Source organism: Capricornis sumatraensis, chromosome 2 (assembly GCF_032405125.1).
Source record: "Capricornis sumatraensis isolate serow.1 chromosome 2, serow.2, whole genome shotgun sequence".
NCBI lineage: Eukaryota > Metazoa > Chordata > Mammalia > Artiodactyla > Bovidae > Capricornis > Capricornis sumatraensis.
This window is the reverse complement of record NC_091070.1, coordinates 85,257,548-85,284,423: the sequence shown is the minus strand read 5'-3', so window position 1 is coordinate 85,284,423 and position 26,876 is coordinate 85,257,548. Positions and strand designations below refer to the sequence as shown.

Sequence of the window (26,876 nt, the reverse complement as noted above, 5' to 3'; positions counted from 1 at the left end):
TGAAAGGCTCCTCCATCCTTTCTGAAAGGTGGTGTGGGCGGGTGTACTGAACGAAGAAATGGGTGAGCGCCCTGGTGCCAGTCTTTGCTCTTGCGGGAATTTATTCAAAGAGTAAGTCCTCTTGCACAGGGCCAGGCGTCTGATTCTTGGAGGTCCCTTCCCTTCTGCCTCCTGAGGGCAGGCACCGGGCTTTCCTCACCTCCTAAATTCTCGAGAGCCGCTTCCCTCACGCCTGTGCCCAGCTCAGCTCCTCAGGGACAGTCTGGCCTGACCCGTGTCTCTCCCGGCCTCTTACAGATGTCCTGGCGTCCGCAGTACCGCAGCTCCAAGTTCCGGAACGTCTATGGGAAGGTGGCCAACCGGGAGCACTGCTTTGACGGCATCCCCATCACCAAGAATGTGCATGATAACCATTTCTGTGCCGTCAACGCCCGCTTCCTGGCCATCGTCACCGAGAGTGCGGGGGGCGGCTCCTTCCTCGTCATCCCCCTGGAACAGGTAGGCCCCCTACACCTCCTTCGGCCTGGCTGCTGCCCCAGGGCAGAGAGAAACCCCGCTTGGTCATCCGTGGGCCCGTTGCCCTATGGCTCCCTGCCCCCCCACCTTTTACTTTTTCATCATGTGTCCAGTGGCTGCACCTTCCCCAAAGTTCTCCCCAGGAATCACCGGAACAGGTGCAGCTGGGGGACCTGAGGAACATCCAGGAGAGGACACGTTTCTCTAGGCGGACTGAGATCTGTTCCCAGAACCCCCAGCCTGGACAAGTCACTTGCTTTGGGGTTCCCGGGCTTCCCACTGACCCTGAGAGATTGGATCATCTGATCTCCAGGCCAGATCTGGCTCTACGATTGTCTTTCCTGTGTGTCCTTTCGTTCTGGAGCTGGAGACACTAAAGATCCAGCATAGCCACATCGGGCAGGCATCTGCAAAAATGACACACCCATTAAAAACAACATTTCAAGCTCTTCACTGAGGGACTAGGAATAATTTACCTTCTCTCTCATCCCCCACCTCCTCTCTAAAAGCTTCTTCTCTTCTGTGGCTGCCTTCGTGAATCTGGCAAATTCAATCTGCAGAGCCTCAATCATGAAATTCTGAAGCTCTGCCATTCAGACGGAGTCCCCGGAGGCCCGTGGGAGGTCACATGCTTCGGGGAAAGCGCTCGCTGTCAGTCCCGCTTGTTTATGGCTGAGCTCTCCCTCCCCGGCCTGACTCATCTCCTCTCCCGTCCTCCGCCAAGCCAGACACTTGGGGAATGGAGGAGGTACGTGCCCAAGAAATCCTTGGGGCCAGAAAGCCGCTGTCAGCTGGTGGTGGAGGATGGGTTTTTCCAGTCTCACCTGCCCACAGTGGTGGGGGCTCAGATTTGGGAAAGCCTTAGGCCAGACCCTCCCTTCCACAGAAGAGGGAAGCCAGTGACGGTGACACAGAGCCTGGCTCAGGGAGCCGGCTGAGGAGCTGTGTGGGCTTGCGGGCAGGACGTCTAGGTTCTGGCTGGTCTCTGTCACTTACCAGGAGTGTGACCTTGGGTGTGTCACTTAACCTCTCTGTACCTTATTTTCCTGTAGCGGTAAAGTGGACCCCTTAAATCCCCTTCCACTTCCATAGTGATGTTGGCATTGAGAGGGTGATGGGCAGAAAGCTCTTTGAGAACCAAGCAACCTGGTAAAGATGTTCTGGTTCTTTCTTGGAAGTGTTATCAGCTCTCCCTGTTGACTTTGCAGATGCTCACAGCAGCTCTATCCCATTAGGAAGAATTCTGAAATGTAGCTTGTCTCTGCTCCTGAGCCAGATGGGCTCAAATATTTGTCCCCGCAGGGACCAGCTCACCTCCAGCTGCAGTAGGCAGGCTTGCAGGTCGCTAGAAACACATGGGCTGGTTCTTACTGGGGCTCAAGTCCATTGCTGACACCCTGCCATACTCCACTACATGGTTTGCAAAGGTCAACAGTCAATGCCTCACACCGTAATAAAACAAAAATTAATTCCAGGTGGATTGAAAATCTAAACATTAAAAAAGAAAGTGAAAAGCTGTAAGGGTATTAGAGGGAAATGGAGAGTATTTTTAAAATCATAAAACAGGGAAAGGCTTCCTAAGCTAGTTAAGAATCCATAAAACCATAAAGGAAATGATTAGTAGATTAGAATAAATTTATAACAGTATTTTTAAAGGTAATTTTTGTAGTCTAGTGAGATATGTAAGCAAAATTAAAAGGCAGGCAACATAATTGAGTACAATATTTGCTATATATAACAGACAAAAGTTGCACATCCAGGATATATATATATAAAGAATTAAGAAAAATCAATAAGAGGACCCAATAGAAAATGGACAAAGGCTATGAATAAGCAATTTATAGAAGATAGAATATATCTTTTAGCCTACTAAGTAGAAAAAGATTTAAAAGAGTCATAATCTTTGGTGTTGCCAAAGATGTGAGGGCAGGCACTCAAATATGCTCTGAGTATTTGATGGACTAACATATTACTCTTGGTGAGGTGTAAACAGAGGTAACTTGGCAATATCTAGTGACATTTAAAGATGTGTCCATTGGCCCAGTGATTCCACTTCTAGGAATGTATTCTACAGAAATACTCTCAGGCATATATATATTTTAAAGTTTATGGCATTTTTGTACTTATTTTTTTGCAAGTATCATTTTTTAAAATTATTTTCTAGAGAAATGAAATTTCTCTCTCAAATTGCTTACAAGTTTCTAAACTCCTCTCCATTTTTGTAACGGTACCAAAGACTTTCATATTGTCTGTAACTCTGCCCTAGAATATGGTCCGTTTCTGTAAACACTTCATGGACAGCAAGGGGGAAAAGAGCTCTTTATAGAGCATAAGTTTCTGTCTTTGGAAACATATGTATCTGTACACATGCATGTATGTTCAGTGTACACATAGCCTTTCAACTTCATCTGTTCATATCCTGTGATACCTTTTGCTTAATTTAATAATAGACTAACAGTGATGGCTCAGACTTCCAGCTGGTTTCTCTTGTTTTCTTTCATTTTGGAAGTTTTCAGTCTATATAGGTACTCGATCTGCTTTTTGAAGGCGAGTGGTGTTGGGGTTTTTTGTTTGTTTGGTGGTGGTGTCTTTTTGTTTCTTTAGTGGACTGTAGCCCGCCAGGCTACATCTGTCTATGGGAGCAAGAATACTTGAGTGGGTTGCCATCTGCTTTCTATTGGTGGTAGTGGGGTTTGGGGCCACACTGCACATGGCATGTAGTATGTGAGATCTTAGTTCTCCCACCAGGAATCGAACCCCTGCCCCCTACTGTGGAAGCACAGAGTCTTAACCACTGGACTGCCAGAGAAGTCCCAGGGACCCAAGGATTTCTGTGGCACTTTTATAACAGCGAAAATTGGAAGCAACCTGCAGATCCATCAATAAAGAAATGCGTGAACGAATTCGGGGCCATCCACACAGAGGGGTGCTATACAGTCACCAAAGGTGCTGATGTAGAGTAGTTGTTCCCAAAAGTTTAGCCTCAGAATCACTTTATGCTCTTAAACATTATTGAGGACCCCAAAGAGCTTTTGCTTATATAGCTATGTACCTGTTAACATTTAGCATATTCAGGGGACTTCCCTGATGAGAAAAAATCCACCTGCCAATGCAGGAGACTTGGGTTTGATCCCTGGTCCAGGAAGATCCCACATGTCTCAGAGCAATTAAGCCCGTGTGCCACGACTATTGAGCCTGTGCCCTAGAGCCTGTGAGCTGCAGCTACTGGACCCATGGCCGCAGCGACGGAAGCCCGAATACCTAGAGCCTGTGCTCCGTCACAAGAGAAGCCGCTGCAGTGAGAAGCCTGCAGCCACAGCTAGAGAGTAGCCCCTGCTCACCGTAGCTAGAGGAAGCCCGCAGCAGCGGAGACCCAGTACAGCCAAAAATAAAATTAAAAAAAAATATATAGCATATTCAAAATAAAAATGTAGGAATTTCAAAAATATGCATTTGTTATTTGCCTAATAATAAACCCATTTCACATCCTTACAGAAAACTGTATTTTATGAAAAATTATTATATTTTTTTAAAAATTGAGAATTACATTGTTCTACATTTTTGCAAATCTCTTTAAATTAATCTGGCTTAATAAAAGATGGCTGAATTTGAATATCTGCTTCTACATTCAGCCTGCTGAGATATCAAACATCATACGACTCCGGAAAACTTCACTGTATACTTAACTGAGAGAACAAGAGTAAAAAGGCAAATAATGTCTCCTATTATTATGAAAATAGTTTTAACCCAGCAGACTCCCTGAAAAAGTCTTGGGAATCCCCAGGGGTCCCCAGACCACACTTCAAGAACCACCAATGCAGTGGAATATTTAATAAGAAAATTTTATCACCTACTGTTAGCTGGGAAAAAAAAGGTAAAATCTAATTAATCCCATTAAATGATATCTATGTAGCCATTCACCTTTTTGGAAAAGACTGGGAAAATATATGCACTTCTCAAGAATCCGCCTGAAATGCAGAGACCTGGGTTCGCTCTCCAGGTTGGGAAGATCTCCTGGAGAAGAGAATGGCTATCCACTCCAGTATTCTGGGCTGAAGAATTCCGTGGACAGTGGAGCCTGGCGGGCTACAGTCCATGGGGTTGCAAAGAGTTGGACACAACTGAGCTACTTTCACTTTTTTAAACTTCTCTGGTGGCTCAGACGGTAAAGAGCCTGCCTGCAATGCGGGAGATCTGGGTTCGATTCCTGGGTCGGGAAGATCCCAGGCAAGATCTTGCCCATACTCCAGGGAAGAATACTGGAGTATCCCATGGACGGAGGAGGCTGGCAGGCTACAGTCCATGAGGTTGCAAAGAGTCAGACACAACTGAGCAACTTCACTTTCTATATACGCTTATGGGTTTAAAAGTGGTTATTTGTGAATATTGGCATCATGAGTGCTCTCTTCATTTTTTTCTTTTTCCTTAACTGTGTCTACTGAATTTATCTTAGATGAGCACAATGTTTCATACTTTAGGGGGGAAAAAAGAAATACAAACAATTGGTTGATGTAAAGAGGTTTCAGAAGACAAACAGCCCAGAGTAGGGACTCAGGTCAGCCCTCCTTTTATGTATTTTGCCCAGCGTTTTCCCCCAAAGTAACACGTGCTTCTGAGCTGGCTGTAGTGAATGCTAGCAGGAAGTACCCTGAGTGAGGGTGAGGGGCTGACGGGTGGGGGCAAGGCAGGTCCTGGGGCTGAGCAGTTGGTTTAGTCCAAGGCAGGACCCTGATGTCTGAGACTATGGAACAGAGTCCTGAGCCCAGAGAGGGGCCTGCCTTTCCCCAGCTGCCTGGGTCAAAGCTGTCAGTCTCCTGCCCCTGTGGTCAGGGCGGAGCCCACCGCTGTGGGCTGGCTGGTCTCGGGGGAGTGGGGAGGACAGGGCTAACAAACAGCAGTAGCAATAATGCCCAGTTCAGAGCCCCCTCCTGATCTGCCAGTAGGAGAGATGAACTGTTCCTCACTGGGCAGTTTTCTAGGAAGAAGATTCTATTATTTTAGCTCCAGTTTTTAATTTTCTTGGTTTAGATAGAAATCTCTCTGAAAACAGTTTCCTGTATTACTCAACAGAAACACAGGCAAAGTTCCGGCCGTTTCTTGGCGAGTTCTGGTCGTTGCTTGGACGTTACTCATGCGCTGTGAACTCACAGCGGCACACTCTTGTCCCTGCCCTGCGTGGCTCCAAGACTATTTTCCTGAGCATGCAAAAAGCTGCTGTCTGCTTCTGGAGTTCTTTTCTGAGTTTTTGGCCATCTACTGTCACATGCCCTTCCCATTCCTTTCTTGCTTCTCTGAGAGGTTTGGGGCAGATGAGAATAACAAGATTGGCACCTGCCCTGAGGCCAAGCCTGAGGCCGACTCTTCCAGAAGCTTCTCTTCCTTCCTCAGTTTCCCCCCAAGCCAGCTTGCTGAGATCTCAATATTTGTGATGACAAGCTTTCCCCCAGGGGAGGAAGTATGCAACAATAACAAACAATGAAGGCTTGCCTTTGTTTAGCACTCCAGTCCAACAAACTCTGTCTTAATCAGCCCTCTTGGGAGTCAGGTGGTAGTTATTGTTCAGTGGCTCAGTCGTGTCCAACTCTTTTCGACCCCGTGGACTGCAGCGGGCCAGGCTTCCCTATCCTTCACTATCTCCCTATTGCTCAAACTCATATCAGTAGAGTCAGTGATGGCTATCTAACCATCTCACCCTCTGTCTCCCCCATCTCCTCCTACCCTCAATCTTTCCCAGCATCAAGGTCTTTTCCAGTGAGTCAGCTCTTCACATCAAGTGGCCAAAGTACTGAAGGTTCAGCTTCAGCATCAGTCCTTGTAATGAATATTCAGGACTGATTTCCTTTAGGATTGACTGATTTGATCTCCTTGCAGTCCAAGGGACTCTCAAGAGTCTTCTCCAACACCGCAATTCGAAAGCATCAATTCTTCGGCGCTCAGCTTTCTTTATGGTCCAACTCTCACATCCATACATGACTACTGGAAAAACCATAACTTTGACTAGACAGACCTTTGTCAGCAAAGTAATACCTCTGCTTTTTAATACACTATCTAGGTTTGTCATAGCTTTTCTTCCAAGGAGAAAGCATATTTTAATTTCATGGCTGCAGTCACCATCTGATTTTGGAGCCCCCCAAAATAAAGTCTGTCACTGTTTCCATTTTTCCCCATCTATTTGCCATGAAGTGATGGGACTGGATGCCCTGATCTTAGTTCTTTGAATGTTGAATTTAAGGGGTTTGGTAGAACCATCCCCATTTTACAGTTGGGGAAACTGAGGCTGCAGAACCAGACTGGAAACCAGCCCACTTATCTCTGAATCTGAAACTCTTTCCACTGCCCATGACGCTGGTGGACGGGTAAGTTCTGGCCGAGCTGGCAGATCTGAAAGGGGTGGATTTGTCTTTCCCAGGCTTGTGTTCAGGCGGCTGTTGTGAAGGCTGGATTTTCCCCTGGTTAACATTCAGCCGCCAGCTCTGTCCTCTCTGGAGTGGAATGTTAAGCTGCAGATGGGGGAGCAATCAGCACCCTGATTGCCTGGCACAGCTGGAGGGGCCTTATGAATATTCCAGAGAGCAAGCACGGTGCCCAGAGGCCTGATTAACCGCTCGGGCCTCCCCAGGTACACCACCCCTCTCCTGCCACACTCCGCCAGGGCTGCCCACCTGCCGCCTCCACATCCAGGCTGAAGCTGGAAGCCGGGCCTGGCATGGCTAAGCATTAGCCAGCTACCTGCTACCCATGTGGTACATGGCAGGAAGGGAGGAAACCTGGCCTGGACATCAGGGGTCTGGGTTCCCCTTACAACCAGCAGTCCTCAGCTTTGGGGAGCTTTTGGGGGTCTCACATACCAGCTCTTTTCGAATCTCATCTCCAACCCCAGGATGAAAGTACAGTTGTTCATCCCATTTTCCAGATGACGAAACAGAGCCTTGGAGAAGTCAAGAGACTCCTTGGAGACTTGTACAGCACACGAGTGGCCGAATTTAAAACCAGGGCTCCCCTGGCCACATGCCGGCCCACCTCTGTAAGAGGACTCGGAAGAGCCATGTGTCTAGAGGTGCCTTGTATTATTATCACCATCATTTGAACATCTCCACACCTCCAAGTAGAGTTGGACATTAATTGAACATTATGAATTAATGAATTGTGAGTTAGTGAATGAACATTATGAATTAATTCAACATGGAGCATTAATTCAGCCAGTACTTTGTAAACTCCTGTGATATTCTGACACCTCATGTGTCCATCTTTTCTGGAAGCCATGAGAACAGGTATTTGCTAGAAGGTAGGGAAGCTTTGTCTCTGAAGGACAGAAGTAACAATCTCGGTCACCAAGGAGAGGTGGGGGGAGGCATCCCGGAGCAGAGGACCACACAGGAGAGCACCACTCCTTCAGTCACGGGGCGGGCACTGGGCACCCAGCCCCATGCCTGGCACTGAGACCCAAGTAGCATCAGGCCTTGTCTCTGATACGTCCAAGGGGCATCTCATTGGTGGACCAGTGGGTTGGAGGTCTCTGAGAGAGTCCTCCCTATGTCTTGCTTGAGGAACCAACTCCATGGTTCAGGGAGGGAGCTATTTTTATGTATGTATGTATTTATTTTTGGCTGTGCTGAGTTTTCATGGCTCCGCCCAGGCTTTCTCTAGTTGTGGCAAGTGGGAGCGACTCTAGTTGCAGTGTGCAGACTTCTCATTGCAGTGGCTTCTCTTGTTGTGGAGCATGGGCTCCAGGGCACGTGGGCTTCAGTAGTTGCGGCACATAGGTTCAGTGCTTGCAGCTCACGGGCTCTTGAGCTTGGGCTCAGTAACTGTGGTGCGCAAGCTTAGTTGCCCCATGGCATGTGGGATCTTGCTTCCCAGACCAACGATCGAACCCGGGTCTCCTGCATTGGCAGGCAGATTCTTAAACACTGGACCAGCAGGGAAGCCCCTGTTGAACAGGTTCATCCTAACTGTTCATCCTGCTGGCGGTTCAAAATGATGGACATTAATTGCATTCTCCAGAAACTGGAATCCCTGGTTCATTTATGTTCAGATTTAGCTGTGTATAATGCACATAACTGAATTCTGGGGTTGGGATGCATTTGATCTCCAGGTAGGGGTCACTCCTATCTCCTGTGTAAGCCTGTGGCCTCCGCTTTCCCTCTTCATGTCTGCTCAGTCTTGGCAATCTGGTGGTGGAACATTTCCCCCTGGATCTTGGGGTGGGGTGCTGCATTGTCCTCCCCCAGCCCCGTCAATGTGGCCTCCTCTTGCTTCTTCTCCTGGCTCTGCTACTCAAGGGTGGAGGTCTAACCAAGGCTGGACAGTTGCTCCGGGTCTCCCCAGCCCTGCAGGGATGGCTGGTGGAGGTGGACTGGGGCAGAAAAAGCAGCACAAATCCACAAGGCATCTCAGTGAGAGGAGCAGAGCCCTGGAGTGAGAGAGCGGCATAGGACAGGGCTAAGAGATCAGACTCTAGAAGCAAACAGACCTCACTTGAGTCTCTGCCATGCCACTTAGCTGCTGAGTGACCTTAGGTGAGTCACTTTACCTTTCTGTGCCCTAGTTTTCCTTTCTGCAGAGTGATGGGGTTGGGCCACATGATCCCTAGAGTTCAATTTAGCTCTCACATTCCGTTCCCCTCTTTTATGCAAATATGTCCTCATTTGTGTGCTGGTAGGCACTGTGCAGAGCATAAGAACTGTTCCTTCTCATCTCTCAAGGACCAGTTCCAATGAGGCCAGCTCCATGAAGCTTTCCCCCTCCCAGGACCCATCCGAGGCATTTTGTGTCCATTGCTTGGAGTACTGTCTATATGCTTCCTTCTTTTCTACATGGTTAGTCTGTCCATCTGTCCATCCATGCATCCACTCATCCATCCATCTAGCCACCTGTCTCTTCATTCATTCATCCATTCACCTATACACTCACCCACCCACCCGCCAACCCGCTTACTCACCCGTCCATCTTATAAATGATTACTGAGCCCCTGTTGTTTCAGTCACAGTTCTAGAACTGGGGACGCCACTGTAAATAAGACCAATCTCCACCTGCACGGAGTTTGCAGTCCAGCTCCCCACCTTGATTAGGCTGAGAGCCCCTGAGGCAGGGAGGTGTCTGATGTGTACAGGGCCTGCACACAGAAGGCGCTCAGCAAGTGGGCATGGGTGTGACCTGCGGCTCGGTCCCAGAAGCACCATGCCACGTCTCCTGGCTGGGGTTTTCTCTTTGCTGGTCTGGGAGCCCCTCACCTCCATGCGCCAAGGACCGTGTGGTGCCCTGTAGGGGCTGCCCTGGCTGAAGAGGGCTGCAGCCTCCCCTTCAAGCCCTTAGAGCAGTATTGCCCAACCCAACTGCTCTGGAATCAAACCTGAATGTTGGCAGACAGGTTAGCTCCATGAGTCAAAGTATGTAACATGTGCGATGCCTGATATTAAAAGAAGGAGGGGAAAGTGCCCAGCTCAGTGCTGAGGACTGTAATCAAAGCAGACTTTCTTTGCTCACCCAGAGCCTCGGCTTGCATGATTTGTATAACACTCCCTCCCCATCACTCCCCATTGTCAGCCCTGGGCTTCTCAATCCTTCTCTCTCCCATAAAAAGGCTCCAAATCTTCATTTCCCGCTCCCTTCTGTGGAGAGGTCTCCCCTCTCCTGAGGAATTAAGAGAACCTTTTCCGAATCCATTTTTCAGATCTTTCTCCAATTGTTCTTTGTTCTTCTGCTTGGTGCAATTTGCATCTCAAAGCCTGTGACAGCCTGCCCGTACAGTAAGTGACTTGGGGGAAAGGGGAAGAAAGGGAGAGAAGCCTCAACTTCGTTGCGTTTGTCTGAGGCCTGAGATTGACAGCCTTGCTTGGTGTTTTTCCCTTTTTTGGAAGAACGACTGCTTATTTTTGAGAAAAGTGAAGGCAGGCTCTTCAGTAGAAGTGGGAATGTTGCTCCCTGATTTTATTTCTCTATAATGGACTGGGTGCTGTCTCTGGAAGGGATATAGACTAGGGATGCAGGGGCTGGTGGGTATCCTGGAGGCGCCAAAGAGTCCATCCCTCTGCTTTGGGGCCAGGGCCTCCATTTGATTCATTCTTCTCTTTCCTAGCAGAGTCAGTGAAGCTGGAAGTAATAGGCCCTGGTCCACTAGGTTCTGTGAACTTGGGCCATGGGCCCTCGCTCTGACCACAGGCACCACCCTAGATTCCAAACTGTTGCAGGAAGGGGAACTCCTTCCAGGCCCAAGAGTGGCTCTTGTCTAACACTCGGAAGTGAATTGTCTGAGGAGATTCATGTGCCGACAAGCAAGAGACTTTATCTAGAAGGGGCGTAGGGTAGGGGAACCCAGGAGAGCAAGAGGGTAAGCGAATCCAGGAGGATTCTCTGGCCCATGACTCCGAGTCTGGGGTTTTATGCTGATGGGATTAGTTTCCGGGCTGTCTCTGCCCAATCATTCTGACTCAGGGCTCTTCCTGGTGGCACATGCTTTGCTCAGCCAGGATGGATTCCAGCAAGGAGGACCCTGGGAGGTTGGTAGGACATGTGATATCCCTTTTTGACCCTTCCCGAATTGTTCCAGTTGGTGGTGGCTTGTTAGTTCCATGTTCTTACCAGGACCTCCTGTGGTAAAATAACTCACACAAATGGTTACTGTGGGGCCCGGCCAGGGTGGGTGGTCTCAGTCAGTGTTTCCCCTAGCAAAGCCAGTTTGCCAGTCACCTTGGGCTGCTCCCCGTTTCCCCCTGATGGAGACCCGCATACGTTTAGAAATCCATCCCTTAGCCAGGAGCCCTGGGTATGTAACCTCTTTGTGCCTCACTTTCCCTGTTTGTGAAATAATAATGGTATTTATTTCTCAGGTGCCACCATGACTAAATGAGGTTCTGTATCAGGACTTAGCACATCACCTGGCACGGAGTGTGTGCTCCAGAGCTAAAAGCTGTGGTGACGTCAGGGCTTTGCCCATCTCCTCCCCTTCCTCAGTCCACTCAGGCCCAGAAATAGCCCGTGGGCTTCTGCATCCACAGGCAGCAAGTGGGGAGGCTTGTCTTTGGCCTCCAGACAATCCCCTGAGCATTCCACACACTGCCTAAAGGGGAGGCACCCAGAGCCCTCAGAGCGGGGGAGGGGCACACTCATGTACCGGGTGAGTCCCTGGAGGAAGGGCATGAGGGCAGGGGCCTCACCTGCTTTGGGACCCAAGATCCCCTGGAGTAGGACATGGCAACCCACTCCAGTATTCTTGCCTGGAAAACCCCGTGGACAGAGGAGCCTGGCGGGCTGTGGCCCACGGGGTCACAAAGAGTTGGACATGCCTGAGCTACTAGCACGAGCATGTACTTCTTGTACCTCTAACTCAGCCTGCCTGATTGTCTGGGGTCCTCCTCTCCACCGAGTTAAATGAGATACAAGGCGTGCAGAGGTTCACCGTAGCGCCCAGCATACAGCCACTGCTCAGAAAACCCGTGCTGTTCTGCTTCTATTATTGCAGCTGCCAGAATAAGCTTCAGGTTGGTGAGGGTGGGCAAGGGCAAGGGAATCTGGGACACAGGCTCTCTAAAATCCAGTTGGCTTGAATTCAAGGCACAGGCCCACTGGGTAGGCCTGAGTGTGAGATTCTATGCCCTGAGCCACACAGTCCTCATAGCCCATGCCCACCTTCCCAGGGCCCTGATTCGTCTCCATGGACACTGTACCCAGCACCTCATTCTACCCAGGAGAAATCTTGGCCCCAAGGAGAAGTGTCTTATCCAACTCTGCCCCGTGTGTCTGCTTGCCCTCTGTGCCCTTTCCCAGAAATCCTTGCACTTAGCAGCTCCTGAGTCCAAAGTCACACCTCCTAAGGTGCTGGGGATGATGATGACTTCCTTTACCAGGGAGTGAGTTTCAAGGAGACCAAACACTTGAGACCCAGAGGAGTGTGTTGCTAACCGTGGAATTTCACAGGCAGGGGGATCTGTCCACACAGGGCAGCCTTCCCCATGCCCTACTCTGTCAGGCCTGAGGCTGCACTTTCAGAAGCTCCCTCTTCTTGGGCCCACGGACTCCCACACTAGAGGAGCAGAAGTGGAATAGGGCTCGGAGGAGAATGGGGAGTGGAACTAAGATGGACTGGCTGGGAGCAGAGCATCTCCAGGGGGGCCCTGAGGCCTTGGCCGAGACCCTTCCTAGTCTGCCATCTTTTGGCAGCTTCCAGAACCATGAGTGTTAGCCTCAGAAACCCCAGGTCTGCCTTTGTCCTTAGGCATGTTTCTCTTCAGGAAGGCCTTCCTCAAGTCCCTCTCCCACCTCCATCCCCATCCCAAGACTCTTAGAGGGTCAGGTCACGTCGGCTGAGGAATAGGATGGGGTGGGATAGGTCACAGCACTCAGCCTCTTAAGACAAGAGACTGCTCTGTGGCACCAACTAGCATCATGCTAGCCTGTCCTCCCCACTCTCCATTCTATTCAGCAAAGACCTTGATTTTAGTTGCTAAGCAACCTATGCTAGGTTTCCAAGTGGGTCATCCCTCAAGTGATCCCAGGAGGGGGAAGGTAGGGGTGACAGTGCTTAGAACTCCGCATTTTATGGATGGATACACTGAGGCCCAGAGAAGTCAATGGACCTGGTCACGGTTGCCCAGCCAGTTAGTGCCCCCTGTGTCAAATGATCAGCTGGGGCAGCAGACCCTAAGCAGCAGCCACACCAAAGGGACTTTTCTTGGAGGCTCACGTCTACCCAGACAGGGATGCCGGATGCCCAGTGATGAAGCACAAAGGCTCTGGCATTGGTTGATCTGGATTGAAGTCCCAGCTCCACCATTTACTAGCCACATGCTTTGGGCAAGTGACCTAACTGTTCTGTGCCTTTGTTTCCTCATCTGCAAAATGGGAGAAATGCTAGTGGCTCAGAGGATATAAAGTGTCTGCCTGCAATGCAGAAGACCCGAGTTCAATCCCTGGGTTGGGAAGATCCCCTGGAGAAGGAAATGGCAACCCACTCCAGTATTCCTGCCTGGAGAATCCCATGGACAGAGGAGCCTGGCGGGCTACAGTCCACGGGGTCGCAGAGTCGGACACAACTGAGCGACTTCACACGCTCACACCCTAAGGCTATTCTGGGGATTCAGTGATGTGTTACATAAAGACTGGGAGGGTGCTTGGCACTGAGCAAGTCTTCTCTGTGTGTGGGCTTCCCACATAGGGCACCAGCCAACCATGCCCACACCCCCAGGCATACTCCTTTATCTCAAGGGAATTCAGTCCCAATTTTATCAGTCTTACAAGGTTACAGATCTAGTACAAAAAGTTTCAAACTTAAATTTTCAACCCTGGAATATTTTGTTCAAATAAAACATTCTTAACTTCTGAGGACAGCAGGCCTAGACACTTTTGGCTCTTTGGAAAAGCCTATGGACCCCTTCAGGGGCTTAAAGAATCCTCCTGCAATGCAAGAGACTCAGGTTCAATCCCTGGGTCAGGAAGATTCCCTGAAGAAGGGAATGGCTACCCACTCCAGTATTCTTGCCTAGAGAATCTCATGGACAGAGGAGCCTGGCAGGCTACAGCCCATGGGGTTGCAAAGAGTCGGACATGACTGAGTGACTAAGTGCACACACACACACGGACCCTTCCACAGAGCAGAGTTTTTAAGTACATAAAATAAAATATACAAATTATAAAGAAAGCCAATTAAGTTGAAATTTAGTTATCAAAATATATAGCAGAATTGTGATCTAGTAGTCAATGTGCTTTTATATTAGCACATTAAATAACATGCTCAAGTGGACAGCCTAATCAGTACTATCGTTTCAGAGAAGTGATGAGCGTAAACAGTATTTGAGATAACTCTAATAGAGTAAGGTGATCTGAAAATATCTGTGAAGTCTATTGATGAAAAAGTTACAGGTTCAGCTAATGTTTCTGGGTTTATTGCTTCATTTATAAACAAACGACATACTAAATTTCAGTTAGAAGCTAGTGAAAATGTAGACATGATTTTCCTCCTAGCCAAGCTCACTGACTTCCTAAAGGGTGTGTGGACCCAGGATAAAGACCCCTGACATAAAATCGCAGGCAGATGATAATTGTATTTAACTTGAGACAAGCAGAACTGCTCTGGTGGAAGCTTGGTGGGGAGGGGGAAGTAAACCTGCCCGAGCACCCCTGTGAGGCACCCCCAAATCCTAAGCTTTGCTGGCAGTGGGGAAGCCTGACTTCTCTGCCTGTTCTTTGTGACCTTGGGCAAGTCCCATTGCCTTTCTGGACCTCAGTTTCCCCATCTATAAAATGACTTGTCAAACCCATTGTCCTCTGAGGTCTTTCTTGTCTGGCTCTCACATCCCGGGAGTCTGTGTCTCTCCTCCCCTGGAGACAAAGGCCTCAGAAGCGTGGTTCTGCAGGAGCCTTGGACCGGGAAGAGGGAACAGCTGGGGCCAGGCTGGCCTGCTCCCAATTGTTCAGGAGAGGAGGAGGAGGAGATGCATGGTGCTCTCCAAAGTGACAGCTGGGTGAGCCTGGCTGGGGGCCTCATCCTCGCCTGCCATCTGTGCCTCCTTCCTGCAGTCGGCAGGGGGGTGGGGGGGTGGGGGGGTGCCGATGGGGCCCAAGGCCAAACTGCAACCTGGTGGGGGGGAGGGGCTGCCTGAGAAAGAGCCAGGGAAGAGCCCGGTTGCTTCCTCTTGGGTGCTTAACTCTTTCCACCCTCCCTTTCCCTATCTCCTCTTGCACAGGTCTAGAGAAGGGAGGATATATAGGCCAGGGTCCAGTTTGGCTATGTCATGGCTGTGTGACCTTGGACAAGTTACTCAGCCTCTCTGAGCTTCACTGCCCTCCTCTGTCCAACAAGAGACATAATTCATAAGACTGCTCATTAGATAGGAACAAGGTTTAGATCACACAGGGTAGATCAAGTACCCCAACACAATACTGACAGTGGTAGATACTTCCCTGTGGGCTCAGTGCTACCAGCCATCCCAGAGGGCTTGTTCCTGGGGGTTTACCCCTGAGACAGTGAACACTGCTGCTGTTTGGAAGGTAGCACCGAGGCCGTGCGGAGGCTGGGCAAAACAGTCTGTGAGTGCTCTCACCTCCCCAGGCGTGGGGGACCTGACTTTCCTCTGCACCTTTGCTCCAGCTCTTCCCCTCTCTGGGCTGCCCCTTCTCACCAATATCCACAAACACAAAACCTTACCTACTGAGACTAACATGTGTCTGTAAGTATTTCTTTTCAGATAGGTAAAATCTTCATAAACTTCAGAAGCGAAGGACCTGCAGTGAAAAGTGTGCCTCCATGCTCATCTGCCAGTTACTCAGTTCTTCTACCAGGAGGCAACCAGTGCTGTTTCTCAGATGTCCTTCCTGAAATGTGTATATATATTTACACACACACTTACCCCTTTTTATACAAACATAGCACAGTACTTACGTTGCTCTCTGTGTATCTTGCTTTTTTTTCATGTAATTATGTATCTTGGAGATCCTTCCATGTCAAATACAGAAAGTGTCCTCATTTGTGTTCGCAGCTGCACAATATTCCCTTGTTTGGACGTACCACCGTTTGTTGAGCCACATATTTCCCGCTGAGGAGTGTCTAGATTGTTTCCAAACTTCACTTTCACAGACAATGCTGCAGAGAACTATGGGCATGTCTTGTCTCACATATATGTGTAGAATAAATTTCTAGAAGTTGAATTGGTGGTTCAAGAGGTATGTGCTTTCTCCCAGGAAGGATACACACATAAGAATTTCTTCCTGACATGGTAGTAGGCATAGATTATTAAATGGGACACAAAAAATTACCCCTATAGGGGCTTCCCGGGTGGTCCAGTGGCTAGGACTCTGTACTCTCAATGCAGGGGGCTCCAGGTTTGATCCCTGGTGGGGGAACTAGATCCCACATGCTGAAACTAAAGATCCCAAGTGCTGCCACTGAGACCTGATTAAGCCAAATAAAAAATGGATATTAAAAAAATAATTATAAAACATTTGATAAATTAGACTTTATTAAAATTAAAAACTTTTGCTCATCAAAAGGTACCATGAAGAAAGTAAAAAGGCAAACCACAGGCATGGGGGCAATGTTTGTAATGCATATATCTGAGGAAAGACTGGTACCTCCAATACATGACTGAATTTAAAAATGGTCAAAAAATGGGGTGTGTAAGACTTGAATGGGCATTGCATGAAAGTGGGATGACCAATAAACTTCTAATGACCACTAAACCTATGAAAGATGCTACTTTCTCAGAGTAGTTTTAATTAGCATTGTTTATCAAGACTGAGGCCGAAATTCTCTGTTTAACATTTATTTCCCTTCATTTTTGTGTAGATTGTTTATCCTCATGATGTGCCCATTGTTACTCAGGAAGATGCAAATGAAAACCATAAGTTATTACTATACACGCACCAGAATGGCCAAAATTTAAAGGACTGACAATGTCAAGTGTTGGTGAGGAGCAACTAGAATTCTCCTACTTTGCTGGTGAGGCTGTAAAATGTTACAGCCACTTTGGAAAACTGTTCTGCCTTGTCTAATAAAGTTAAGCAAATCTGCATGCTATGACTAAGCAATCCCATTCATAGGTTTATACCCAAGAAAAAAAGAATACATGTATCCAAAAAAAGACTTGTAGAAGCATGTCCATAGCACCTTTATTCATAATAGCCCTAAACTAGAAACAACCCAAATACCCTTCAGCAAGATAAACAAATTGTGGTCGATTCATAAAATAGAACAGTACACAGCAGTAATGAGGAATGACTCCTGTTACCCACAGCAGCAATGATGGCTCTTTAACATATGCTGAGAAGCCAGACACAAAACTATACACAGTGTATGACTTCATTTATGCACAGTTCAGAAATAGACAAAACCGGCCTGTGGCGCTGGAAGTCAGAACAGGGGCTGCATTTTGCGTTGGCATGAGGAAACTTTTTGGGTGATAGAAATCTTAATTGCAGAGGTAATTACGTGAGTGTGTACCTATGTACCAATTTAAGAAGTTATACAGCTGAGATCTCTGTTTTTTATCAGATATAAATATGCCATAGTTAAAATTTTTTAATTAAGGAGAAAAAGGTATGTGCTTTTGAAATTTTGATAGACGTTTACAAAATTGTCTTTTACTGAGGTTGTAACAATTTATATTCTCACCAGCAAAGTATACATGTGTGTATTTTCCTACACCCCTTGAAAATGGAATGTTACCATACTTTAAAAATTTTTGCCAAGATGGTAAGTGGGAAGCTTTATCAGAGTAACTTCATTTAACATTTGATCAAAAATGAGGTTGAAACATCTTTATATGTTTAAAATCTATTTACATTTCCTCTTTGTGTGAATTGTCTGTCCGTATCCTTTACCCTTTTTTTCAATTGATTCCTTTCTTATTGATTTTAAAAGTTATTTATGTATTAGGGAAATTAGTCCCTTTTTTAGGATATAAGTTGCAAATATACCTTCCAAGTGGTGCTTTTTGCACTTGGGATTTCCTCTTTTAAATTTCAAGAAGTCCAATTTATCAGTCTTTTGTGTCTTCTGTATCTTGGGCTATGGGTAGAGTCTTTTCCTTCTCTGAGGTTATAAAGTAGTCTTCCTACCAGGCATTCCAATACTTAGACAATTTCATTTTTATATTTAAATTTTTGCTTGATTTAAAATTTATCTTGGTGTAAAGTAGGAGATATAGATCCAGCTGAATTTTTTTCCAGGTGGTTATCTAGTTGTCTTAATACTGCTTAATGAAAAATCCATCTTTCCTCTGCTGATTTGAAATGGAGTTTTTACTCCATTCTACATTTCTGAATATATTGGGGTTTTTCTTATGGGCTGTCCATTCTTTTCTACAGATCTGTCTCTCTGTTCATGTACCAATGTCATAATGCTGTGTTACTAAGGCTTTATAATATGTTTTAATATCAATAAAGCTAGTAATCATTCATCATGGTCTTTTCTCAAATGTTAGCTGACCCTCATTGCTTGTTTATTTTAGTTTTTTTCCGTGCTATGGTATGTAGGGCCCTCTTTCCATCATATCTGCTAACTGGTGATTGAATATTTGAAAGCCACTGGTTTCTCTATGTTAATTTTTTTATCCCCCCATGTTCCTAAATTCACTGTTAACTGTAGTTTTTCAGTGGTTCTCTTGGGTTTTCTGGGAGTACTATCGTATCGTTTGTGAGTAGTGATAATTTTACCTCTTTATAATTTTTATACCTCTAGTATCTTTTTCTTTTCTAATTTCATTGGCTAGTACCTCCAGGAAAGTGTTAAATAATGGCGGTGTCTTATCCTGAGATAATGGTGGTGATACGTCAGATGTTTATCCGGTAAATACTTTGGGTTGGGAAAGATAGCTTTTTTCTGCCAACATTTTATTATGAAACTTTTCAAACATACGTCAGAGTTTAAATAGTTTTGCAGTGAACACCACCTAGATTCTACTATTAACAACTTACTCTACTTGCCAAAACTAGGTGCCCCAGTTTGAAGCAGAGAAGAGACTTCAGACAGAGAATCCCTTGGTGACATTCTGTGCAGCTGGCACAAGGCCTGGCATATGCTAAGCCATCAGATGATCTCAGACATTCTGAGAGTGAAGGAGGGGGAGCTGAGGTTTTAGGATGTGAACTGGGTGTGGTGATACTCATGTGAAAGCAAGAGGTGACAGCCTCCCCCACTGCGAGTGTTCAGTCTTCCATAGCACCCAGGGAGAGGCTGGTAGCATTTCTAAGAGACAGCCTCTTTCCTGACAGCTGGTGGGAATTTCCTTTCTTCCTTTCTTTCTCCCTCTCCTGCTCCTGCCCAGCTGAGCCCTCCAGGCTGAGCCCCAGACAAAGAAAGGGAAATGGCCTAAGAAGGTGCTTCCCTTCTCCCTGAATGAGCTCTTCCTGGATAGCTGGAGTGGGCATCAAAGTGAGGCGTGTGGGGCTGGGGGTTGGGGGTAGGGAGTGGGTAAGGAAGGGGCCAAAGGAGCTTGTGTCTCTATCACCTCCATAGTGGGCTGGAGGCTTCTGCATTGTCTTTTTAAATTTATACTATTGGGATCACCTCCTTGAGACATTATATATAAGTAATACACAGCTTTATGGTTGAAAGACTTGCGTCCAAATCTTGGTGCCAGAAACTAGCTCTGTGACTTTGGGCAAGTTACGAGTCTCACCTCCTCCTGGGGTTCACGAGAGGATCCATAGTCACAATGGACGTGCCCATCTGCATGACAAACAGGCCCTGAGGTCCTTCTCTCCAGCCTCACCCCTTCTGAATCTCCTCTCACTCTCTTGGGGCCCTGAGTTCTCCCAAGGCTTCCCCCTCCCTTTCCGGATTAAGGCCACACCTGCCTGGCTCCACTGAATCTTCCACTCCTCCTTTGAGATTCACCACATCCTCCATCCCAGCCCTGAGCCCTCCTGGCCTTTCCCACCTCCGTGCCCTTCCCCGACTCTTCACATGGCTGATGCCTGCCTGTCCTGCCCCCTCAGCTCCAGGGTACCACCTTGGAGAAACCTCCCGGAACTGTGTTGCTTCTCCCTCTGATCTACCAGCTGGTTATGCTCACACCCATCCCTGCCACTCCCAGGGTCTCCGTCTGTTTCACACCTGTTCCTGCTACTACCTGCTGGGCTCCTTGAGCCTGGGGACAGTTCCCACTCATCCTTCTATTCCCAGCAGCCAGGGTTCCACCAGGATACTAGACTGAGATCTTTTCGGATGAGGAAATCGTTTGAGGCTCAGGGTGGTGCCGTGTCTTGGCCAAAGTTCCAAGCCTGCCTGACTACAGATCTTTGAAATTAAACTTCTGGACCAGAGATGTAATGGGTGAGCCCCTATGGGCAAGGCAAAAGTTTCCAGCAGATCCCAGTCAGGCCCCCCACATGGAGACTCAGCCTGCTTGAGTGTCTGGGAGCAGAATTAGGTGAACCAACTTTGCACCAGGCTTCTCTGCTCACCCACATGCTCCTTCTCAGCCTCAGGTTGCCTCATCTGTGAGATGGGAGAGTGCACTGAAGCCTGGGGTAATGTGGCATTGCCTCACACTGCAAAAATGCAGAAAGAGCCTGTTCTGTTCTTGTGTGGAGGCAGTCACTGGAAAGGAAAAGAGACTTCAGACCAGTTAGGTCTGTCTCTTTAAGAAGAACATGTGCCCACGAAGTCACAGGCCTTGGGGCTTAGAATCCTGACTGAGCCACTTCCCAGCTGAGCTATAGACCCTAAAACCTTGGTTTTCTTATTTATAAACTGGAACTAACAAATCCTACCTGGTAGGGTTATTATGAGAACAGTAATCACTCACATGCCTATTGAGCACGTGGAGTGGGCCAGGGACTGTTCCTTGTCTTACTGAACGCTCACAGCAACCCTGTGAAACAGGGCCTGCTGCATTTTACAGATGAAGAAACTGAGGCACAAGAGAGTTATGTAACTTATTTGAAGTCCCTCAGCTGGATAATGATAGAACCAGAAGAAAGATGATGATGTAGATCAAGAGGTTAGCAGTACCTGGTACCTAGCAAGTCTCAGTCAGCAGGACAGCCTGGGTTGTGTCTGCCTGCCCCCTAAATGCCCAGATTTGGCAATCTGCAGGCATGGCTTGGGATGGGAGGGAGTGCAGCAAGGGACGCTACAGAAGGTCAGAGAACCTTCTGGATCGTGAATACAATGCAGATAGAGTGTACTGACAGGGTCCCTGTTCTCAGGCGCTATGTGGGCCAGTCACAGACAATATAAGGACACACACTGGGAACAATCCAGTCTTAGGATCGTTTCAGATAGGGCTACGTGCTGTGAAAATAACAACAACATCTTAGCAATGCAATAGAGAGTTGGGAGGTATGTATAGGATAAGATGGTCAAGAATGATCTCTTTGAAAACTTGGCTGGGAAGGAGCCAGTCATATAAAGACCACAGCAAAAGGGACTCCCCGTGGTTAAGACTCCGCGCTTCCACTTCAGGGGTCATGGGATCGATCCCTGATCGGGGAACTAAGATCCCACGTGCTGCAGAATGCAACCGAAAAGTAAAATTAAATAAATAAATAAATTTTTTAAAGATCACAGGAAGAAGTGTCTCAGCTGAGGGAATAGTACATGCTAAGGCCCAACACAGAAAAGAAGGCTGACGCAAGGGCAGCATCGTGGGTGAGCAGGAGAGCGGTGGAGAGATAGACAGGACTATATTACCTAGAACTCTGGAGACCTCCTGACAGTTAGGATTTTCACCTAAGTGCGATGGGAAGCCACTGGAGGATTTCAAGCTCAAGGTTGCCTCTTACTCAAGCTGGTGAAGAAATTCACATAATAATAGATTCCTTAGGAAGCCTGGAGACAGGACTTGACCTTGAGAAGTGAAGCATCTTGTTTACTCCTGGACAGTAGCTTATTTGCATCTGAGTGTCTGAAATCTATACAGGTGCCTTTGCTAACCTACAGATGGGTGAAATCCATAATGGGAACCATGACAGGGCATCTCTCTGGCAAAGTGGGTATTGGTGTGAGGCCTGTGGTAGATTTTCCTGGCCCAGGGGGTGGAGCATGTACTCTAAAAACAGTTGCAGTTCTTTGCATAAGCACAGGAGTGGGCCGGGGCCAGGAGAGCTAACAAGGGGAACCCGTTCCCGTGACTGGCCCTGACTTTTTGGTGTATCACTGAGAACAGTGAGCAAAACTACCTCCGAGCTAGCTATGAGTCTGTGCCCCTGGGCCAGCAATAAATCTGAACTTACTGGAAAGATCATCTCAAGGCTGGTTCTTTGGGTTCTACAAAGAAATCCTGCTAATAAAAAGATTATTTATGGACCTCCCTGGTGGTGCAGTGGTTGAGAATCCACCTGCCAGTGCAGGGGACGCAGGTTCAGTCCCTGCTCCAGGAAGATCCCTCAGGCCTTGGGACAGCTGGGCCTGTGTGCCGCAACTGCTGAGCCCGCGAGACACAGTGAGAGAAAGCCCATGCGCAACAGCCAAGGCCAAGCGCAGCCAAGTGAATAAATAATTTAAAAGATCATTTATAGATAACCAGCCAGATATGGGACCGCGTAGGGACCAAGAGGCAAAGTAGAGGTATTTAGTATCATGCGTTGTAGCGCATGGGTCAAAAGTGAGAAGGGTTACTAAATGTGAAGAACTAACACACAGAGCGCTTACTAAGAAAAAGGGAAGCGTCCCATGAGAAAAAATTTGTGTGCCTCATACAGTGAGGCAATTCACAAGGAAAGAAATGCAAATGTCCCGTAAGCAAATGGAGACATAATCAATCCTACCAGACATCAAAGACTTGCAAATGAAAACAATGAGATCTCATTTTTTTAATCTAAAAATAAGCAAGTTAAAGATATTACAACATCCTGCGCTATTAGAGATATGAGGAAAACAGTCATCCCCTTGAGTTGCTGATAGGAATATAAATTAGGACAGCTTTTTTGAAGGACATTTAAAAATCCATAACAAAAGCATTTTTTAGTGCAGTCTTGTTAACCCAGCCATTACACGTACTGGAATTTTCCTTCTAAAAAAATATTACAAATGTGTACAAAGATTCTGCTGTGTTGACCATGGCCTTTTTAAAGTGATGGAAATTATAAACCTCTTATGGATCCAAAAGTAGGGGATTGTGTTATATTCTGTGATATAGCCTTACTATGAAATACCATACAGCCATTAAAAATGGTCATGTCAAAGAATATTTAATGGCACAGGGAAACAAAACTCTCCAGCTGGGTATAAAATGAAGCTAATATACACCAGGGTAGAATAGCAGTTATCTCTCCTCTCTATTTCCCATCTTTCCTTTTTTTAAAATTACTGCCTTTTTTTAAGTGAGGAGGGGGCCTCTGAAATATCAGGGGTTTGGACCTCAAACCGGAGACCCAAGAAAGTTCATGCATCAGATTCGCTCCTCCCTGGCAGTGGACAAACATGGAGGTGAAAGTCTCACCTACATGGCTTATTTGTTCTGTGCTTCATTTTCTCATGTCAAAGTCCGATGCTAACGCCTATTATGTTTCCCTCACAACAAATGGAAACTGTCCATATGAGTTTCTACTGCTGCATAACAAAAGACCCGCAACCTTAGCTGGGTAGTTCTGGCTCGGAATCTCTCATGAGGTTAAGCAGTTGGCTGGGACTGCAGTCCTCTGAAGGCTCAGTTGGGGGAACTCATTTCCAAGCTCACTCTCGCATGGCTGTTGGTAGGAGGTCTTCCTTCGTCACCACCTAGGCCTCTCCACAAGCTAAGTGTCCCCACTCATGGCAGCTGGCCTCCTCTGAAGGGTGATCCAAGGGGAGAAGAGAGCCCAAGGCAGAAGCCACAGCTTCTGTAGCCTTCACTGCAGTTTTTAGCATCACACGCTGACCCCAGTACAGTGTGGGAGGGTACAGTGTGTACAGCAGGATGTGGAGATTGCAGGGGGCCACCTGGAGGCTGCCTCCCACCACATCCCAAGACTAAAGGACTTCATAGGAACACACAGTGTCCCAGGGGGCTGTGGGCGGCTGTGCATCAACTCACAAAGTTCTGCTTATGCCTGACTTTTGGGGGAGCCTGATAGGAGGCCCACAGGGATAGTGAACAGGAACAAAAGGCCCTTATTTCACTTGCTCATTGAGTGCACATTAGGGAATACTTATACCAAAAATAATAGTGATTATTCCTGAGGATAGTAGAACAACTTGGGAATCTGGAGTTGGGGTGTGTGTGTGTGTGTGTGTGTGTGTGTGTGTGTGTGTGTGTGTACTTCCGGGGTGTTTTCAAGTTGTCTCCTTTGAGTATGGATGACTTTTGAAATTAAAGCAAAAATGTCTAAGGACAGTGAGTTCGTCTGATTCTCAAAGGAAACCACAAATGGTGCAGTGACCGAGCTTTGGAAATGAGAAAAGGCTCTCTGAGAACCAAGAAGAATCCTTACCCAGGATGAGAGGCCCAAGGGGAGGCAGAAAGGGAAAGAACACATCGAGGCGCTTCCAGGTGATGAGGCGGGGACCTGCCACCCGTGAGCCTGTCCCTCCCCTCCCCACCAAGTGGCCAGGGGATGCCAGGCAGGATGAGGAGACCCGGGGTATGAGCTCCATGGCTCACGAGCAGCCCCCTGCATGGCAGCTGGGTCAGCTGCCCTTAGTGAAGGTGTCAGGTGTGGCCGGGGCTGAGGAGGGGCTCAGGTGGAAGGGGGTGAGTGTGTAGTGGCCAGGACAACCCAGATCCTGGAAAGGGTCTAAGAACAGGCTGTAGCTTGAAGGTGATAACACAGTGCCTGGAAGGCAGCGTGAATACCAGAAATTTCCCCGAAGAGTGTGTGCAGAGCATCCCCTCTTCTGTCCTTCAGTGGTCACTGTGAAAGGAGTGTCATTTGAAATGTCAGAGTTGGGAGGAGCCTTAGATTTATCAGGATCCTTCCCTTTGTCTCATAGATAAGAAATAAACACCCAGAGAAGGAAAGCGTCTTGCTAAAAGTTACACAGCACTGCAGGTGGCCAGCTCCAACTCTCAAGACCTGGCAGATAAAAAAATGGTTGACTTTTTCTGTGTGGCCCAGAAGCATAGCTAAGTGCTCATGGTGAGAGTTTCAAGAAGGCAGATTTTCATCTCAATATAAAGAAGAATCTAATGAATATAGCACAGTGGTAAGCTAGAGTTGCCTGGAAGCATTTAAGCGAAGGCAAGAGTGTGTCCCAGGAACCAGAGCCTTAGGAAGAGCTGGTGGGGTAAGTTTCCTCCTGTACCGTTACACTTTGGATGCAGCTGAGAGCAGCGCAGCCGCCGCCCTCTGCTGGTGGAATGGCGGCAGCACAGCTTTCCCTGCTTGGCCACTATGCTATTCCTCTGGCTCCAGTAGGCTTTCCACATAACAAGCAACCCTTTGGGGTCTAAGAGCTCCCTGATGAGAGGACTTCAGGAAGGAAGTGGGGGGATAGCCCCTGTACATATGTGCCAGAAAGGCGAGACGGGCCAGCAGAGTGCCCCACAGTGTCTGATGTAGAGTGAAGCCAGCAAACTGCACTCAGGTAACTGATGTGTGCCCTGTGTCTCCTTGGGGCGACCTTACTGCCCCTTTTTGGGAGTGGCGCCTCCAAAACTGACAGGGCTGGTACTGGAGACTGAGTGTCTGGAAGCCTGGGCGTGGCCCTGGGCATAGCATCATCTGCTATTTCCTGCATGGCCTTGAACAAATGCCTCTCCTCTCTGGGTCTATACTGCTGGTAGGTGGAGGGCCAGGGCCCCTGACTGCCAGAGACAGGCTCGTGGACAGGGGCTCCCCTGTAGGACACAGATAGTTCTGAGGCTAAGAGTTCGCAGTGACCCTAGTCTCCTCATCCTCTTTTTTTCTCCCCCTCTCTAACCTTTCCACCAGTGTCCTCATGCTCTTTCCCCCTTAGTTCTGCCTCTAGGAAAGTTCCCAGAGCTCATTCAGAATGAGTAGACAATGACCAACAATATCTCCTACCACTCTGCTCTAATCAATAGTATCTATATGTTAAGAGCTGTGAAGTGTAAGGAATGAATCCCTAATGGTGGAATTTCAGAGCTGAGAGAATCAGAGTTCTTTTTATAAAAAGGTAGCAAAATCCTGTGGTCAAGAAAGAAGGAGGAGGTCTTTCCCCCTCCCTTTGGTACTGGTCAGACCACAGGCTGGAAGTACCGTACTGTTCTCAGCTCCGTGAGCCATACTTTAATTGGGAACTAGAGCAGAAGGTGATCTGAAGAAGGCAGCCCTGATGCTGAGAATACCTCTGATCCAGCATGAACTGGAGTGTTTGTATCCCCCTTCAGTCTGCTCTGGAGTTCCCCTTCCAGGGTCTGCCTTTTGCATTGCTGTCCGTCCTCGGTCAGGATTTCTCAGTAACTGAAGGGAAATGAGCTTGTGCCAATTCCCCATCCTCGATGAGTTCCCCCTCCCCCTGGGCCTACAGATCTGTCTCTTCCTCTAACTCACCTTCCCAGGGGAAGAAAGCATAAGCTTCTGAGGCTGGAACAGCATCTTCTAGATGCAGGCAGGGTGTTGTGATGTCTGGAAAGACCCAGGGACTTTGGGGGAGGGTGTATAATCCTTGGTGGTGGTTTCAGCTCTGGCACTTCTTTGGTGAAAAAAAAGTTTCACTTTTTTGAGCAAGTCAGTTAACCTTTCTGAGCCTTTGTTCTCTCATTTCTAAAATTAAGGAAATAATGCCTCCTGCAGGGGAGTGGTGAGACTCAAGTAAGATGTTAATAAACATGTTTGTAAACCGTAAAACCACGGTTATTAATAGCGTAATACACACATACAGATACATAGCACTTGTGAGATAGCTTTCCCTGTGTGACCTTAGGCAAGTCATCTGTAAAATGGAGATTATAGCAAGTTAATACATATTTAAGGTCCTTAGATATGTATTCCCTGGTAGTTCAGAGGTTAAGGCGTCTGCCTGCAATGCGGGAGACCCA

General features: G+C 47.6%; 1 protein-coding gene across 1 annotated transcript in view; it reads left to right on the top strand.

Moving 5' to 3' along the window:
- Window positions 1-297: 297 nt before the first annotated feature.
- The window catches only part of CORO2B (coronin 2B), a 70,326-nt gene continuing 43,747 nt past the window's right edge, over window positions 298-26,876 (top strand). Inside the window, exon 1 of the mRNA XM_068964468.1 lies at window positions 298-498. Within this exon, the coding sequence (XP_068820569.1) occupies window positions 298-498 (201 nt within the window). The remainder of the gene's footprint in view (window positions 499-26,876) is intronic.